The 20,209-nt window shown below is 35.5% G+C and overlaps 1 protein-coding gene across 1 annotated transcript; it reads left to right on the top strand.

Moving 5' to 3' along the window:
- Positions 1-8,912: 8,912 nt before the first annotated feature.
- Positions 8,913-20,114, top strand: LOC128546770 (fucolectin-1-like). The gene is made up of 4 exons (XM_053518075.1): positions 8,913-8,940; positions 9,975-10,187; positions 16,800-17,009; positions 18,747-20,114. Exons 1-4 carry the CDS (start codon positions 8,913-8,915, stop codon positions 18,950-18,952), a joined length of 657 nt encoding a protein of 218 aa, XP_053374050.1. The 3' UTR covers positions 18,953-20,114.
- Positions 20,115-20,209: the final 95 nt, after the last annotated feature.

Here is a 20,209-nt window from a genome sequence, read left to right as displayed (position 1 = left end):
ATAACTTGGTTTGGCAGAAACGGTTTTCCGATTTTGAAATATATATCTCAAGTATGTTCCTTTGGAGTTTCTGCACCACGACTGTTTCAGAATAGTGTGTCTCACCAAAAATTACGGCCGTCAGAGGGCATGTTCACCTTTCCATACATATATATAGCAGACACTTAAATATTCTTCTTATCAGAAACTGCTTTATCTGATTTTAAAATGATTTCGCACAATTGCCTTTACAATGTGATCTTTTACCACGATATTTGGTCCATACATACACTGCTATTGTTTCGTTTCTTGGAGCCCGTTTCTTGAAACATGTGATAATATTAGCGTTTCTAGTTCTAATCACTAAAATTTAAATGTTGTAGCAATTAACAGCACAATGATAACGTCTCGTACTAAGACGCGAAGTAACGTGAGACTTTACGATATGTTATGTGTATTATTAATGCATGTTTAGCTCTTGTATTCTCTTAAGCAAGCGGTATTTTCGTCAAGATTTGGATCTCAGTAAGGAGGTACCTGTAATATCATTGTAGACGTTTCATTAGCGCCATTTAGATATTTATCAAGTACATTAGCTCCAAATAAGCGTAACTGATCGGCAGCAGTCTCAAGTGTATGTATTGTGATATTCTACATTATATTTTAGATGAAAGGATTCAACGAGGAGTTTAAAAATCTTCTTTGGTTGTATGTGCGGCTTGGAGAACCTGACTTGAAACTGCAGGTACGAAACTCTAAAAGATATTCACACATCCTTAAAACTTGATCTACGCATGCTATTTGTTTCTACAATAAAGGTCATGTAGCAGTGTCGTATAATGACTATATGAATTCATTATACTTATTTAGATAAGCATATTTTATCTTGTTTTTCGGTCAGTTATAAGTCATCGGTCAGTTATATGTCACACACAAAGAATTTCGGAATGCTACTTTAAATAACTTCAGCGTTTGTTTACATCTGGAAAATGACAGGTTAAGATATCTCGTCCAGGTTAATTACCCTCTGGCCACGTTATTGGCTGCGTCATGATTGTTGTTTGTTCTAACTAATTGTTATGACAGATGACTAAATGAAATAATGACATGTTTTTATTATTAGGGTTTCAAAATGGTCCCCTTTTGGAGAAAAACAATTTAGTCCCCCTACGAATTTTCCAAATACCGCTAATTTCTAGATAGAACTTCAGTATCAAATTTGCCCGTGCGAATGATAGTAACGTATGCCGATACTCCATACGATTTAAGATAATTTAGAGCCGAGGCAATTTATAATGAATTATTATTGTTAGAATTAGACATTAATGAAATAATAGAGATTATGTTAGGGAATTGTGAAGAAATACATTGTTGTATATATTAACTCAGAACATAGTACTATATTAAACAGTAGTTATTATAGAGAACAGAGTTGTTGTTGTTGTAGCTAGAATAGTGAACTTTAGACCCTGTTACACTACAGCTGCAAATATACCCGCATCGGTAATTTAACTGATTTTAATCCACACTTGAATCCAGATGAGTTTTCTTTCATACCGTATTCTGCAAATATTAGAATACATTTAATAAAACGAATGGAAACAGATGAACTTCTTTAATCGTGAAAAAGTCGTGTCCGCTAAAATCTTCAAAATTGAATCTTATACTGTCATTTATATAATACAAGTAAACTTATATGTGTGTGTGCGTACGTGCGTGCGTGTGGCGGGAGAAAAGTGCATATTGAATGAACAATTTATTGCTCAGTAACAAAGAAATATAGTATTGTTTTAAGTGAGATGAGCAAATCGATTTGCTTAAGTTTGTTTTGTTGGTGTTGTAACGTTCGGGGATGGACGGGAACCTCGGTAGTATCAATGGCCTTCCGTTAGCCAGCTGGACGGCTTCCTCACCAGACGAATTTTACAATCCAAGTGCGGTTTCGATCTGTAATAGGCAAAGGGATAGTGATTCAAAGTCAGCGGCCTTGACCACTCGGACACGGAGGCACCTCATCTAAGAAGACGCCATATAATCCAAAGATTGACGAACTTGAACAAATCGTTTTACGATATGTTACATTAGGCTGCTGCGGCGTTCCATAGTCAGACATATGACTTTATTGGTTCCATTTGAAACCAGTCTAGCGTTACATGACCCTGAATGTACTATAAAACAGCGGAGATTACAAGGTGGCACATTGCCTGAAAATCTACCGGAAAGTCTTAAACTGTAATACGTTTAGCGCCTATTGCAATGATGCGCATACATTTTCTTGCGCAAGCACTTGCTTTGTTGATGGCATTGGTTTGTGTTGGAGGAACTGAATTACCTGAACCAAGTAAGATAATTATATCATATTGATTTTTTATGAGTCAAGCTCTTTTAGATGATTTTGGCGTTAGGAACTTATTTGACAGTATTCTAACCTAAGGGTGAAGTATGCTACTGTGAACGGTTGTTGTACGCCGACCACTCATTTCAACAACGTAAGTTCAGAAACTTCTCTCCGTATTTATCCGGAAAAAAGTTGCATAACGAAGATATCTTTCGAGATTCAAATCATCCTAACTCAGAATGCCGACAACTGATGTTTTTTTTTTTACTTTTTTTTTCAAATTTCTTCGAGTCACACCGAAAAAGTTGGCAGATTTCCGAGATTATGCAGGTAACACTATGATATGCAACGGTATTTTATGACCACTCCATGCGTTTGCGGCTCAGGAAATCAGATAAGAAGTGACTTCATTTCCTCTAATACATTTTCTATACTTGTGCTTCTCTTGAAGATTTGCGAAATATGACATTGAATATATACATTGCGAGAAAAGTTAAGTTATTAATTATTTTCACAATAGTTTAAAAAAAAATAGATCCACTTTTGATTACTGTAGCTCTTTTCATAAAAATCATAAGAGAAATGAACCGCACCATGAGAAAACGAACATAGTGCGTTTGCGACCAGCATGGATCCAGACCAGCCTGCGCATCCGCGCAGTCTGGTCAGGATCCATGCTTTTCGCTTTCAAAGCCTATTGCAATTATAGAAACTGTTGGCGAACAGCATGGATCCTGACCAGACTGCGCGGATGCGCAGGCTGGTCTGGATCCATGCTGGTCGCAAACCCACTATGTTGGTTTTCTCATGGCACGGCTCAAATGATTAATTTCTTATCATCGCTCTATACTTACTATAGGAATTCCATGCTTGTTTGCTGATTAATAAAATACCCTCCGTTTAAATCTGTGAAACGAATTTTGAATCATCAAGGCAGACGAAATGATAGGGTGACTTCGGCCAAGAAAGTCCACTATTTCTAGAGGTAACCCGGACCCTATTTTTAACAAGACATGTTATATACCGAAATGTTTGTAAAAGTTTGTAGATTCTGAAAGTGCCGGTGTAATGAAGTATTTCGACCCCCATAAAATAACGACCCCCCGGTCCTTATTCTATAGAATATGTGACTCCTTTCCTGTAAAATATTGACTCCCCTTATAAAAAACTGACTCCCTTTGAAAACTCTATAGAATAACGACCCCCCGGTCATTATTCATAGAAAAAAACTGACCCCTCCAAGGGTAAAATACTGACTCCCTAAATGACTCCCTTCGAATTCATAGAATAACGACCCGGTTATTATTCTATAGAAAAAGTGTCTCTTCCATGTAAAATACCCACGCCGAAATTACTACTTTCGAATTTCTCTTTAAAATTTATCGATCCCGGACATTATTCTATTTAAAAAGTTACTCTTTCTGTGTAAAACCCCGGGCCCTTTTAAAAAAAGATTTTCGACGATAATATCTTTTAAAAAAGTGATCTCCACCAAACCTAACGGACAATTTTACTGATCTCAACCTAATACCCTCCATTGCCAATAGTTAACATTTTGATTGTACTACTACTACGGTGCCGCTACTTCTATTGCTATTTACTACATGTACTTCTTCTTCTTCTACTAAACTACTTCTATACTACTACTACAACTGCTACTATGATACTACTATACCTGCTTCCACTAATACGTCTTTGTACATCTACCTCTTCTTCTCCTGCGCTGTGTTTGCTGTCACTTATTCCTCTGGCTGCTGTGCTGCTGCTGCTACTGCAACTGCCACTACCTCTGCCACTACTACTACTACTACTACTACTACTACTACTACTACTACTTTCTATTGTTGCCGCACCTACTTTACTGCCAATGCTAAGTATTGCAACTCTATTAATACTAAGTTCTATGCTAGCATTTCTTGTGCAGTTTTCTTCTGAAAAATTACTTCATACTGAAGTTTGCAGGGATTATTGACACGGTGTTTTTTGTGAACGTATTGGGGGAATTGTTATTTTCCTGAAAAAAATGATACACCAAGTACAGCGTCTAGAAATAGAATCCCTTTTCCCTTGGGGAAAAGCTCTGATTTCTGTGTCAAGTAAAGGGTATCTGGGGCTAATGGTCAAACGGAAGGACGGACATACAATGGCAAATCTATGTGCCCCCCCCCCCCTTCCCCCGGGGGGGGGCATAAAATGCAGCAATTAGGCCTTAGATACATGAGTTATCACTAAATTTGACCAAATGACCGGGGTCGTTTTTTTATGGGAGTCAATATTTCTTCGTAGGTTCAGTTTACTTCACGTGGGGATCAAGTACTATGATCTGGAGGTCATAATACATGACCGGGGGGTCACCTTTTCCATAGAATAATGACCGGGGGGTCATTATTCTATGGGGGTCGAAATACTTCATTACACCGGCATAAATTGGGAGCTGAGAAATCAAAGATGGCGTCCATGATGGCCGCCATAAAATGAAAAAGGTGCTTTTTGTAAAAAATAGGGATTTCTTTACATGCATCGTTTTGTAGAATTGTTGCAACAAACCTTTCATGAAATGTAAAACATGTCAAAAGGTAAAAAAATGTCAAAAGGTCAAGTACAAATTTTACCCATTCATTATCACTATTGTAGTTTTGAAAATTAGAACTTATAAATTCAAAGAATGGCGCAAAAAATTATCTGATACAAAGAATGACAATTATTGATGTTTTACAGTAAAACTGTTGTAAAAGGTATTCATACTAATGTGACTTTATATGCGCGTTACAAGCAGGTAAACAGAAAAGTACTTGAAGATGTTGATTCATATTGATACATGTGCCTAATTTTCTTCCTCAAGTTATGCAGGAATGAAAAACAAATGTTGCGGTCAATTTCTAGTTGTATTCCCCAAGGATAGGATTTTTTTATCCCTTATGAGGTCAGAACATCAGCATAGCCAGAATTTTGGTTCAGTTACAGTGATTGTTTTAAATTCTGTGTATACTAGTACATTTATTTATATTTGTTATCATGGACACGGATAATGTCGTATTATCCATTGACAGGTTTTCAAGGCTATTTAATTATCGCGCGCATATTGCCTCAAGCAAAGATTTGCATACAAAAATAGTGTATATTTTTGCATAACTTGAAATATATATGCACCTTGACTGAACATTATTAAAAGTCAAATAAATCAGTTTTACAAGAGCTGAAAAAAATAATCATCGTCATATTTTCCAAAAAGTTATATAATCATATTCGGTTTTAATTGTCAAAACTGAAAACAAATTGACTCTTTTACACAGCTTAAACGTGAGAAAGAACCATTTCTTCAAACCCCTTGTTTAAAAGTTGACTGATAACCCTATCCCAAAAGCGGATATGGTAGGTTGTCAAAATATCGCCCCTTTTTTCGTTAGAGAAAGGGGCATCGATTCTGTGATGCGTGTTTGTGGTCGCACGGTCACATTTTTTTTCGGCGACGCCGTCTAAATTCGTTTTCGTTACCTATGCCACGTGACTTCAGTTTGCGAATCAAACTACTTGATAACGCATTATAGATAATTTATCAAAGTGAAAGATTTTTGCAACACTCTCCTGATTGACGAGAGTTTCAATTTCTTTTTACTCTGTTGAATGTGTACGCTGAGTGAAATGTAGACAAAGCATTTTCCCCAAACGACGCTGTTTACGGTTTTTTAAAGCTAACTTTGGCCCCAGTATATTAGCAAGAATATTGATATTCTCAAAATGATAAGTAAGTTTAAAAATATGATAAAACCTTTTAAATACCAACATATATCAAATTAAGAAAGAGCTGAATACGGTCTGCGTATCACATAAATAAGGGTGTGATAAGAGTCTTTATGTAGAGAAGTGCACTTTTAAAAATTTTCCTTTTTTACAATTTTCGTCTGTATATGAAAATCTTCTTGCTTTTAATGACTTATTCAGATTGCATATTAAAAAGAGTACTTGTTTGCTTTGATATATTTGTTATATATTATTTAACTGATTTATTATACATGAATATTTTTCTTAAGTATGGTATGCAAATATTGAACTCAGTTGAAATCTGTTTTATTGTATATATGCTATATAATGATTGAATCTCATTACACTGAAAGGAAGGTGCGCTGCATTTCAGTTATCTATGTGATAGACTACGGTTTAAACTTTGCTTATGAAAAAAGAAATATTGAAATAATTACAATTGTATGTTTTGCTTGACCTTCACTTTTTTTTTTAGGTGTGACGTCTTGTCCAAAGATTCATGAATAGCGAATATGCTATTTGTAAAGCGGGATCAGTTGGCATATTTTAGAAATAAATAAAATAATAAATAAAAAAAGATCCTTTAATTGATTTTCTCATGTATTCTAATCAAACTTGATTTGTAGCATTTTATTAGTCCCGCAGCCAACTTGTTCAGCGGGGACATTGACCCCTTTTAGGGGCTCTAGAGCTAAAACTAGAAATACCTTTATACAGCGTCTCATGAACAGCTTGGTGGATCTTTGGGCAACTTGGTCTGGAGCATCATTATAAGGTCCCCTTCCAAATTTATTTATATAGGAACTTGGGCCCTATTAGGGACCACTATAGCTAAAAGTAGATATGCCTTTCTTCGCATTAACCACTAAAATGTAATGGATTTTCATCAAACTCGATGTGTAACAATATCGTAAGGTCTCCTGCTATATAGTTACAAATGGGGATAGGGACCAATTTAGCTAAAAATATAAACACGTTTAATGACCTCTTCTCATGAACCGCTTCATGAACCTTCATCAAACTACTGTTGTAATTATTCATCTAAGGATAAACGAAACAAAATTGCATCCCTACGAAACCTTTGCGAAAAAAATAAAAGAGAACCATTTAAATTGTTAAAGTGCGGTGTTTAGTTTTGCAATTTGAAAAATGTTAGATGAAAGATGAATGTTAGATGAAAAATTCGTAAACTTCTTTCCTTATTACAATTCGCCGACTATCATTTTTAAAGATATTTCTTGTTTATAACGGTGTCCCTTTTTTAGTGTGGTGAGAAATGTTCAGTTGGAAGGACTCAAAGTGTGCTGGGGTAACAATTTCTCAGTGATCATTGCTAATGATCAGTGTGGAGTAATCACAGCTCTGAGTACTTTTCACAGAACATTGATCATCTAGTACACAGCACCGTGAGTACTGCTCACTGAGTAGTGTCTACGGTTCTGTGAGTACTGAGTAGTGTTCACATTACCATGACTACTGCTTACTAACAAGTGTTCATGGCTCCGTGAATACTGCTCACTGAATAGTGTTTGTTCACGGCACCTTGAGTGCCGCCCTCTAAGTAGTGTTTACATTAATGTGAGTAGCATTCACAGTACTTTGAGTACTGCTCACTGAGTAGTGTTCATGACACCGTGAGTACTGCTCACAGAGCAGTGTTCATGGCTCCGTGAGTACTGCTCACTGAGTAGTGTTCACATTACCGTGAGTACTGCTCACTGAGTAGTATTCACGGCTCCGTGAGCACTTCTCACTGAGTACTGTCCACATTACGTGAGTACTGCTCACGGAGTAGTATACATGGAACTGTGAGTACTGCTCACTGAGTTGTTTTCACGTTACCGTTATTTCTTCTCAAGGAGTAGTATTCACGGTACTGTGAGTACTGCTCACCGAGTAGTGTTCACGGTATTATAAGATATGCTAAATATATACTTTTATCTATCCGATATTTGAGTTTTATGATTTTTTGACCTTTTGACCTTTAATCTACATAATATTGTTAGGCAATTTATGTTAAAAAGATACTCATAAAATCTGACATATCGTAGTAAAATATTAAATAGAAAAAAAAAAAATATTTGAAATTGTAGACATGATGGTGTGTTTAAACATTGTAGTCATCTAAGACGCCATCTTAGATTTCTCAGATCGCCACCATTTATACCAATTTATGCCGGCAGCCTCAGAAACCTCAGACCTTTACAAAAATTTGGTGTATAACTTGCCGTTTGTTAAAAATTGGGTCCAGGTTCAACTTTTTGAATGGCCTAATTTTCGCCCTACCAGAGAGGCATAATTTATAGATCTGTGAAACGAGATACTAATTACTTATGCAGCGATTTTAGATTCGATTAAATTGAAATGCTGTTGTATATAAATTATTTCACAGATATTCAACTTCAAACCCTTTTGTACATAACTGTCCACAATGGTATATTTAAGAAATGAAATGATTGTTTTTTTCGGTGTTCATGCGAAATGAACGACAGAATAGGATCGGCAAATCCATAAATCTAAGGAACGTCTCAGCCAGCATGACTATATCGGCCCGATATAGGGATAATGTCGGAATGTCAGCAAACTGTGTCGATTTAGGGCCGAAACATGTTTTGACAGTTCAGATAAATAGTACAATACCGTAATGGAGATGCCTTTAAGTGATGTTTTATGTTGAAAAAACAACAACAACAGCAACAACAAATATTTTAATCAGGCGGTCAATGCTAATGGATTGTAACTAAAACAGATCTGGTGCACCTATGATATATTACAGACACAGGATTCAAGCGATTCGAATGTATAGTATCTTTAATGTATATGTTTTGTAACCATGGTAACCCTTACACTAACTTCAGTCAGTATGTACATTAAATGCGTGCGGACATGCAAAAATGTGCGTATATTTTGCCGTGCGCTCTTGTGACAAGGACACAGGACGACTGTACCAGATATGTAATGAGAAACATCGATGCTAATGTGCCTGCTTTAAACGATATCACTTTTTCTGTTTATAAAATAGTAATAACCAAAATCCAGACTTAAGCCGATTCTTGGGGAGTTCTAACCATTATGGGATCTTGTAATACTGTGAAATCATTTAAATTCGCTGACATGAAATTTCGCGCAAACGTGAGAAAAGGCTGTTTCGCGCGGGCTTTAATTCGCGCATTTCAATTTTAGAAATAAAAAGATATAATTAAATATAATAATAGCGCGGTCTTAAATTCGCGCATCGGTTCTAGTGTGAAATACGCGAAAATTCGTCCTACGCGAATAAAAATGATTTCACAGTACAACATTTAGTTTTATCCCCAACATCGCATTAAAGATAATAACCTACATAAGATCTGGAAACAAAATATTACAAAATACCTTAAAATCTGACCCTGCTTTATTTCTGATATGGACTGGTCCATCTTTCAATTTGGGAAGTACCACTTGTTTATCAATGTGCTATTTACTGAAAATTTACTGACTGAATAGCGAACAGCGCAGACTATGTTCAGACTGCACGGATGTGCAGTTAATATTGGTCTGCACTGGTCGCAAAGGCAGAATCACATGCCACCAGCAGGCTAAAGGTTAAAATCTTAATCACCATAAAGGAAACCAAACGATTACCAGGAAACGGATCTTACTTTTACAAACAATAAGAAAGATGCAAAATATTTTCTTTTTTTAAGTATCATCGGTGTTTCTTTGTTCTATATTTGATATAATAACCGTCTAGTGTTTTACTATATCTCATAAACTGTCAGTTTTTCTTTATTCAAAATGAAAAGTTTGGGCCGTAATTAAAAACAACAACAACATTGTATCTAATTCACGTTTGCCTGGCATGGACCTGTTACTTTTATTAAACATGTCTAATACGTTCATATTCATAATTCAGAGAATCTTGCATTTGGTAAGAAGGCATATCAGTCGACAACTTACCCAGGAGGATACGCTAGCAAAGCTGTTGACGGAAATACCAATCAAGACTATGATAAGGGACGTTCCTGCACACACACAAACAATCAGAAACACCCTAGCTGGGAGGTAGATTTAGGCGAAAATGCCTACATACACCACGTGAGGATCTTTAACAGAAAGGATTGCTGTGGTGAGTACTTTATCAGTGTTTGTATCAACTTAATAATATCTTTAACTGTTTTATGTTGACTGTTGGTTTAAACCATTAAAATTAAATGACGTCATATAATAGTCTGGTTAGTGGCTTTGAGCTATAAAATAAAATGACAACATATGCTGTTCGCTTTCAAAGCCTATTGCAATTACAGAAACTGTTAGCGAACATCATGGATCCTGACCAGACTGCGCGGATGCGCAGGCTGGTCTGGATTCATGCTGATCGCAAACCCACTATGTTGGTTTTCTCATGGCACGGCTCAATTATTATTCTATTTTGATGGTTTAAGCCTTGAAATAAAATGAAACATAAACGTTTACTTTTTAAAGAAATTTATTGTATATTGTATAAATTGTTTAATTTATTGTATACCGTCAGGGGTTATATTTTAATTCTTTTGCGAATAATTTCGCCTTACTATAGTTACACAAGACTGGATGATATAAAGAATAAAAATGGACGATATTTTCAAATGTAATTGTATGAGAAATGTCTGAGTACATTCTTTTAAGAATAAGTATTGTATAATGCCGTGCCTGATGCACGTGTGTAGATTTCAGCCTCGGCATACTTCAAAGAATTACACACTTCATACACAAGTAAAAATAATAAAAAAGTAACAATAATAACAATTATACCCAAAACTTTGTTTAAGGAGTGGACACATTTAAGCAAATCCATTTTAAACGAGGCGCTCTATTAGTATATCTATTTATAGAAAGAATTATTACAAAAGCATGATAATCAATCAAGAGCAGAATCAGAAAGATTAACATTATTCCCACAGAAAACTTCAACTTTTCGTAGGCACTAACATGTTGTTGATGTTGTTGATATAAGGCTATCATTGAATTGTGTCGATGCAACGTTAAACCAAACAAACAAAAATAGCCTTAAAAAACCCCAAAAACATGCATTGAATGATAGCGTTTTCTGCGTTTTACTTTGTTCAAGTCAAAACCCTTTATTGACAGAAAAGCAAGATTGATTCGGGTAGCCAAGCTCTGCCGCAGTCAAACTGAAACAGAACATATGAGCCGTGCCATGTGAAAACCAACATAGTGGGTTTGCGACCAGCATGGATCCAGACCAGCCTGCGCATCCGCGCAGTCTGGTCAGTATCCATGATGTTCGCTAACAGTTTCTCTAATGCCAATAGGCTTTAAAAGTGAACAGCATGGATGCGCAGACTGGTCTGGATCAATGCTGGTCGCAGGTTTTCTCATGGCACAGCTCAATTATAATTTAAAAGATTTATCAAAGATGGTACAGAAGCAGTTTGTTTTCGTTAACACAGAAAAATAACACTGACACTTTTCAAATGTCGAGTAGGCACATTTGAAAGGTTGTCCTGCACGTTCGATTACCCGGAAGTTGATGGCATAACAAGATTTCTCTGGAAAACCTAGATAGAAAAAAAATGCTTGGTAGCCGATACACGGGTAGCATAAATATTACCGGGAATCTATTGTATCCCGTGCATTAACTCATTAACAGTCAGTACTGTCGTTTTTCTTAAGTTTTTTTTTGACATTGGATAGATTTTGATGTAAAAGAATTCAAAATAATTACATAAACTAAGCAGTAATGTAATGACTCCGGTTGATTTTTAGCGAATTGTAAAAAATTAAGCACACAGACCTATGCATTTTATTGGACCATAAATGGGTAAATAATCAATAAATCTACATTGTGCAATATTTTCTATATGAGAAAACGTTACCTAAGGTGCGTTTTTCCCTTCGAAGCGCATTGTGAAAATTGACTAGATGGCCAATATTTTCAAATCAATTTAACATTAAGTCAAGTGCACGTCATTTTTTTACTGGCTGAATTTCCTTCAGACACAATGATGCTTTGGAAATGTATGCTTTAATAAAATAGATGTTTGTTTTAAACATGCAGAACTACCTTAAAGATCAGATATAGCAGTGAATAGCGAACTTTTTGACAAAGCAAAAGCCAAACTCTCTTTAAAGGTGGATAATCAGATTTTGGCCATGTAACGGATTTGTTCGAAACTTTAGCATCTGATCATTTACACTCATTTATGTTCACTTAAAACTTAGTACAGATTAGATTTTCACTGGAGGTATTTTCAAAATTTCATTTTCCTATCCTGGTTGCCCAACCATGATTGAGTTATTTTATCATAAGTATAAATTTGATAAACAAACTTTGCCTAAGGAAATGTATTAATATTAGACATATTGTAATATATTTGTAAAATATTTGCATTAAAAATTATGTATTTAGATGGAATTCATTAGAAACGCAAGTTTAAAAATTTATTATTACCTCTCTTTGCCTATCTTGGTTTGCGCAACCAAATAGATTGGAAATAAATGAATTCAGAAGCTACACACAGCTTTTAAACTTGCACTTTGGTTTCAGATTGTTCAATAGTTGTATGTCTATCAAATGCAAATGAAAAACTAGACATTGAATCGAAATAAAAAGAAATCCCCAGCTTCTTACATAACTTTCATATTAAAGGGAGTAATTAAAAAATTTTATAAAAATAACAAAATATACATTTCAAATGGGAATCTAACTTATGTAATCGGCTTTTTGTTTCCTTAAATAATTCTCTACCAGAATAAACAAAAAGTAAAAAATGTCATTAAATGAGCCGTGAAATGAGAAAACCAACTAGGGGGTATGCGACCACATGGACCAGACCAGCTGCGCATCCGCGCATTGGTCAGGCTCCATGCTGTTCGCTTTTTAAAAAGCCTTTGGGAAAATGAAAAACTTTAGCGAACGCATGGACCTGACCAACTGCGCGGATGCGCAGGCTGGTCTGGATCCATGCTGGTCGCATACCCACTATTTTTGGTTCCCATGGCACGCTCAAAATGTTGTTTAAATGGATTGACCACCTTTAATGGTATAAACCTCATTACATTATCAATGGACCGTAATAACGGGGAAATTTACAGCAGCCATTAAAAAGACGCAAAATCATCAGCCATTTTAAAAAGAAAAAACAAGAAAAATCTTTTAAGACTGAAATTAATATCATCATTGGCAATGAGTTAGCGTCCTACCATATACTCTGCAAAACCAAATTTGCAACTAAATATCATATAAAGAAACCCACAACACGTTTAGGGGGAAAAGGGGGCCGGATTTTATTAAAATTTCCATGCAACGGCAAGGTAGGTAAGTTTAAAATGCACATACTAACAAACAGCTAAGATGTTATTGAAAATAACACATTTCATTGCCCTAGCGCCAGGGCAAAGGAAAACAAAATAATAAAAAATAGAAAAAATTTTTAATCATTTAAAAGAAAAATTACCCCAGCGATGGCTGCAAAGCGGGGGGGGGGGGGGGGGGGGGGGGGGGGGGGGGGGGGGAAGGGGGGACTGTTAGCAAAAAACTTAACGAGAACATTCGTTTTGAATCATTATTTTCCGTCTTTTTTAATATCACCTTCCTAGTGCCTACCTGAAATGCCTTTTGTGGTTTTTAAAACCACTAAAAATTTTTATTTACAAGGTATATAACATTTAAAAAATGAAAAATGCTTTATAAATAATAATTGCCCCAAGGTTAAAACCAACGTTACTTTTATCATTCAAAGTAGAAATTTGTTTAAGGTTTACAGTAAATCAAAAACCCTAGAAATTTTTAGTGACGAATAAACTTCTTTTTAAACAAACCACTGTCAAACCATTTTTTACCTTCTGTCCCCAAATTGGTACTTAATTTTCTAAAAGATTTGCCCCCCAAAAAAAATGCCATTTGTACATAAATAAAATTAAACAATAGTCAAAAACGATTTTAACCTAGTTATTAAATATTAAGCACTGGGAATTGTTGCAAATCACCAAAGAAACATTTTAAAAGTTTTTTTTGTTTTCTTTAATAACAATGAGAGGGTTTTAAAAGGGGCTGAACTGACCCAAAATATGGCCCCTCATCAGGCCCCTTTTGAAACCCAAACCCCCCACACAACCACGCACGCACGCACATATAATATATTAAAAATATTTCATTCCTAAGGGGTATGAAAAATGTTTTACCGCGAATATGAATATTGACCGGGCGCCAGCCGAGGTCTAATTCAATTTCGAGGGTGAACATTTATCATATCACCCTCTCAGGAAAAGCAATATTTATTTTTTTTAACCAAAGATTATAGGGTCAAAGCATTTAATGAAAAAAAAACATGTAATTTATATATTTAACATTTAAAAAATAATTACTAACCAATAAGAAAACAGAATTTAAAAAGCCTACTTGTTAGCAATTATAATATGTGGCGAGTTGCCGAATAATAGACTTTTTTTTTGAAAGATTTTAATCGAGACGTTTATAGCTGAACCCTAAGCCTATTTTTCTAATAATTTAACATTGCGTCAGTCATAGCGTTCGAAAAACGGCGATAACTTTCTTTTTTCTAAACGAAAACATATAAGTTGAACACTCATTTTCTTTTGTTAGATCATTTCCAAACTTATTGTGGTAGTTTTGATTCCAATGTTTGATGAAAAATTGGTTTTCCCAAATAATTTTGCACATAGCATTAAAAATGAAAAATCGACCGGTTTCGCACATGCAAGAGCAGCAAAAAAGGTAATTAATCCAAAAGTATAATTATATAAGCGCCTCGTCTGAAAATAATCGACCACTTAAATCTTAATAATGCAAAAGTATCAAACTCTCCACGGTATATGAAAAAAAATACACATGCGCAGAAAAACCAAAATAAACGCTGTTGGCGCATGGAATGAAATTATGGATCATATCACCTGCGCAGAAATTGAAAATTTAAAGATTTTGCGCATGTGATATAAAATCACTGGGGAAAATGAATTTAATTTTAAGTTAAACTAATGGGGAAATTTGCATTGGACTTTTAGTGAGGTATAATAAATATATATATATATATATATATGAGTAAATTGACGATGGATTTGTAGAATGAAAATGTTTAATATGCTACATTTAATTTTCGTGTAAAACAATTATTACTTTCTATGATTTGATGATATTTTAAAATTTCTTTTCCAAAACATGAACCTAACTCATTTGAACAAAATAGTCGAATTCCACCCGTGTATAAATGTAAACGTCTGTCTTAAAGTGACACCCCTCAAGATTTTTTAGAAACACGAGAATGTGCTTTCTTTATTTGATAATGTAAATGTGCGCATCTGTGAAACATTTTTTAAGCATGTTAAACATACTGAGAAATAAACATAAACGATAGTAGAGCAATTCAAATGTGTTGTAAGAAAAATGGGGGGTGGGGGGGGGGGTATAATTTCATTTCTTTAATAATCTATAAGCATTTCAAAGTAGATATTAAACATACGTTTATGTTTCTCATAAATATACCTTCCAATTTGCAAAATTAAAGCATTTTGGTGTCCTCGTGGAGGCAAGCCCCTTTAATATGGTTAGAAAAATGGTCATGATAATGTTTCATTAATCAGCTAAATAAATAAAATGTATGTGTCGGGGACGATCCGTCCTAGGCAGTTATTACGATTTGTTTATATGTATATAAACATGTATATAAGATACTTGCCTTTTCTGAAATAAAGCTGTTTCACTGCAATAAATGGCTGCAGATACAAATCCTGTTAAATGAATGCTCATCTAGATTTTGATCGGACGTCCATCAACACAACAGGTATAAACCCATATAGATAATCACTGGAAACATGGCGACATTAAGAAATTTGTGAACCGTTGTCAATCGATGGAATCTGTGATGACAATTATTTAGCCAATCCGCTGAAAAAATAAAATAAAAAACAGCAGCACAACGGATGTAGATTATGGTATTATTCTAATATGTGATAGTCCTCGGAAAACAAAACTCACGAAGAGAAAAGGACCTGTAAGGTGGCTAGAAAATACAATCTGGCTGTCAGACATGCGTATCATGGAAGTGTAGTCACCCATATCTGATACCTTATAACAACGACTATTTGTTTTACAAATTAAACTTTTAATGTTGACCTGGAGGTATTTTCCCCAAATCAGCACGAAAAATAATGAGAGTTGAACTTTAAAGACTATCTATGACAATGCACTTGAACGCTAACTGGACAGGTCAAGATAACATGTTATGTCCGAAGCATGCAAAAAATTACCAACTAAACAGGAATCCAAACTGCCATGCCTTTAAGTGCGGAACTAGCTATAAACAAAATTTACTTGTACGAATTTTGCTATTTTAACTAAAGCCTACTTATTCAAAGGACAAAAGGATGCAGTACACTTGAACTGCGCATACAGTTTTATCCCAAACACAGACCTGCAACGACCAAACAGACGGATACGCTTCAAGGGGGTCCTCTTTGGTGGGACCCTGGTTGTTAGAGGTTTAGCAAAGACATTTTTTTCATTATTTTACTTTTTTGCAACACTCGACGTTGGGGACGGCCGATGAGAAACTTACTGTACCTCGAAGTATATAAGTGCAGGTCTGTTAAGGGAAGCCGACAGAGACGACACTTCATTTCCTGTAAAAATGCCCTTAGTTGTTAGCATGCATTAAGTGCTTATTGCTAAAGTTTTATTTACAAATATCAGTAACATTGAATAAATATTTGATCATTTTAGGTGAGCGGCTGCGTGCTGTCGTGCTGTACATTGGGAAGAATAAAGAAAGTTACAAACAGTATGAGATTCACACAGGGAAAGTTGGTTCATCATACACCTTTTCGATGCCTAAAGATTCGCCCGTTGGACGGTGGGTTCGGCTGACATTGCATCTTACTGGGATCTTGACTCTTTGTGAAGTTCAGGTGATGGGATATTATGCAGGAGCTTGTAAGTTTATGGTTAACACCACATTTTGATATAAATACCACGCGCATACTGCCGTTGGCTCCGATGAAAATATATACAAAAGAACTGATTTAAAAAGCCTTCATGTCACATGCTTTTCATCAATTTCAAAAGCTTTAAAGCTGCATGCCTCCAGATCGTTCGACAACAAAAAAATTATATTTTTTTTGCATATAAATTAAAATTTGATTTTAAATGTCAAAATATTTTTCTTAAAAGAAAGGCTTTTAAAACTTAATTACTAAAACTTTATCACTACTTCAGCTATAGGCTATTGGGTTACGACAACGGAAAATGTCTTATTGCCGCGGCGGTCCGGGGTTCGATATCCGACGCGGTCATCTTTTTTTCTTGATTTGAATTTTCAAAAATATTTTAGAAACAAAAATTCATATTCTAATGTTCATAATATGACCAAACTTTAATTTGAAAGAACGATTATTTTTTAACCAAATCTGGAGGCATGCTGCTTTAAAACATAATATACTTTGACATAATTGAGCCGTGACATGGGAAACCCAACATAGTGGTTATAGTGGTTTTGCGACCAGCATGGATCCAGACCAGCCTGTGCATCCGCGCAGTCTGGTCAGGATCCATACTGTTCGCTTTCAAACTCTACTGCAATTAGAGAAACTGTTAGCGAACAGCATGGATCCTGACCAGTCTGACTGAAGTACATCTCCTATTACGCTACGCTTAGGATCTGAGAACGAGCTATTGATAGCCTCGTTCTGACGACCCTTTCGCTAGCCAATCAGAGCTTAACTTACAACATCTTGCAAATCTATAGTTAGCCTTGATTTTTGATATTTACAGTTCTTATGTCATAATGTGTCAGATAGCTCAGTCGGTAGGCCACTTGCTGTATAAACGAGTGGTCCCGGGTAAGAGCCCTGAATTGACCGCAAATTTTTCTTACTCTGACATTCGAACAAGTCGTCTGATTGGTTCAAAAAAAAAAAAGAAAAGAATTTGCGAAAATAAAAATAGCAATATTGGAAATCCAAACTATACAGAAGACGAATGTGAATGGGTCATTCTCAGATCTTGTTTAGAAAAATCAAATACTTAGTCAGTTTGTGATCCTGACCAGACTGCGCGGATGCGCAGGCTGGTCTGGATCCATGCTGGTCGCAAAGCCACTTTTTGGTTGTTTTCTCAAGGCGGGGCTCAATTAAGAATTTGTGTGTGAGTTTAGTTTACTTTGGTCAGAATGTTAGGACGTTGTTTTACTATTTATGTATATATTGCAAAATGAACAAGTTTAATTTTAATGGTCAATATAACAGTCAAAGAAACATTAGGTATGGTGTATAATTATTTACTTTCTAAACGGCATGTTTATCAGAAGCGATCTCTTAGATCCGATTTTTTTTATATTACACAGCCCGTAAATAAGTAAGTGCCTATCACCTTACACTATCACCATGATGAACGGATAATTTTGACTGCAAGGTTGCGCTACATTCCACAACGACATAGATTAGACATGTACGAGTCAGCCGACGACACCTAAAACGTCACAAAAATCTATTTATTTTGTATTTCACAGACTGTAGAATAGAACCGTTTTATGCATTGTGCTGATTACTATTATTTCGATTATATTAGAATATATATAAAAAGGGGATATCGGTTGGTTTTTCAGTGTTTATGAGGGGTCAGAAAAAAGTTTACATTGAAGCAACTTAATATTTCTTGGTATTTCATCCACAGACTTTGACACAAAAGAAAACCAGGCTATCCTGTCTGTCATAGCTTCTATGGAGACTAGGTCAGACATACAATGCGCATATTACTGCTCCAAAGACGACATGTGTGAGGCAGCAAGCTATACGAAGAAAACTAAGAGGTGTGAACTTTCGGATACCAAGGCTACAAAAGAAGCTACTGGTACATCGGCTTTGATTCCAAGTGATTAAATGACGAATTTGCAAAGCATTCCGCGGGACCGAGGAATCGCAGCATTTACATTACCCTGAAAGGAGTTTCTCATAATAACATTTGTTTAAAACGGACATGTCTAATGAACACCAAACTATATAATATATATATATATAGTTATCCTCTATATAAGAACATGAACAACAGTGACATCTTTACAGAAGAGGAAGAACTTTATTTTTACAAAATTCTTGAAAACTGAGCGTAATAGCGTTTTACAGTGATAGCTGTCATAAAGTACGTACGCTCGGCTGATTTTAAAACTGATATGGTATTTTCATTATCTGACTTCGAAATTTCGATTATTTATGCTTACTCACTTACCTTAAAATTGGGAATATAAATAGTAAAAGTTGTGAACAAATTTAATGTTATCATTTTGTGTGTAATCTTAATGCATTGTCTTTTGTATTTTGGTCTGCCCGAACGTGATAAATGCTGTAATTTTATTTACATCACCCTTTCCATAAATAAGTAGTGAGTAGATTGAGTACTTCTTTCTTTTCTTTTTGCAATATCTAATATTGATCTTACATGTGATTCAAGTATCCAAATTTTCTTCCTTAATACATGTAAATAACCTTTGATATTGAATATAGGGATATTACACACGTTTTTTGTGTTTTAGCATCTCCAGAACCCCGAGGGATTGGTTGTTGCCTGAGCCCGGTAGACTAAGTGTACCAACACACCCAGAGGAATTCTGAAGATGTTACAACACGAAATGAACATGCTCTAACGCTATTCTATAGCATAAAAAGCGTAAAAGCTAATAAATGACTACATTGTTTCTCAACGTCGTTAAACTTCCGTGAAATGCGCGGGAATGTCTGATAGTTTTATTCACGTTGACGTCATTTCCATTTGAATTATCCATTTCGGGGACTTACACGTTTGCGCTTTGCCACGGAACGCGCTAAATAAAAAAGTGTTTTAACAGCACGTGAGCGCGAGAGTCGCTCTGTTAACACACGTTTTCCGTCCCGAAAAGTGTCCAGAACAATAGTTTTATGCTAGAATGTACGGATAACGACACGACAACTAAATGAGCCGCGCCACGATAAAACCAACATAGTGGCTTTGCGACCAGCATGGATCCTGGCCAGACTTCGCGGATGCGCAAGCTGGTCTGGTTCCATGTTGGTTTCAAAGGCACAAACTTGGTTTTCACATGGTAAGGCTCCAATGTATTGTTTTCATATGTGATGTATTTTCTGTTACGGTACACTTTTTAT

Source organism: Mercenaria mercenaria, chromosome 11 (genome assembly GCF_021730395.1).
Source record: "Mercenaria mercenaria strain notata chromosome 11, MADL_Memer_1, whole genome shotgun sequence".
NCBI classification, from domain to species: domain Eukaryota; kingdom Metazoa; phylum Mollusca; class Bivalvia; order Venerida; family Veneridae; genus Mercenaria; species Mercenaria mercenaria.
Note: the sequence above shows the minus strand (reverse complement) of the source record. Positions and strands in the feature narration are given on the sequence as shown.

What these genes read in the sequence shown, in the direction of transcription:
- LOC128546770 (XM_053518075.1), top strand. Translation starts at nt 8,913, where the DNA reads ATGGTAACCCTTACACTAACTTCAGTCA. An exon ending in CCTTACACTAACTTCAGTCA is followed by an intron (nt 8,941 to 9,974) that starts GTATGTACATTA and finishes TTCATAATTCAG; the next exon opens with AGAATCTTGCATTTGGTAAG. An exon ending in GGGATATTATGCAGGAGCTT is followed by an intron (nt 17,010 to 18,746) that starts GTAAGTTTATGG and finishes TTTCATCCACAG; the next exon opens with ACTTTGACACAAAAGAAAAC.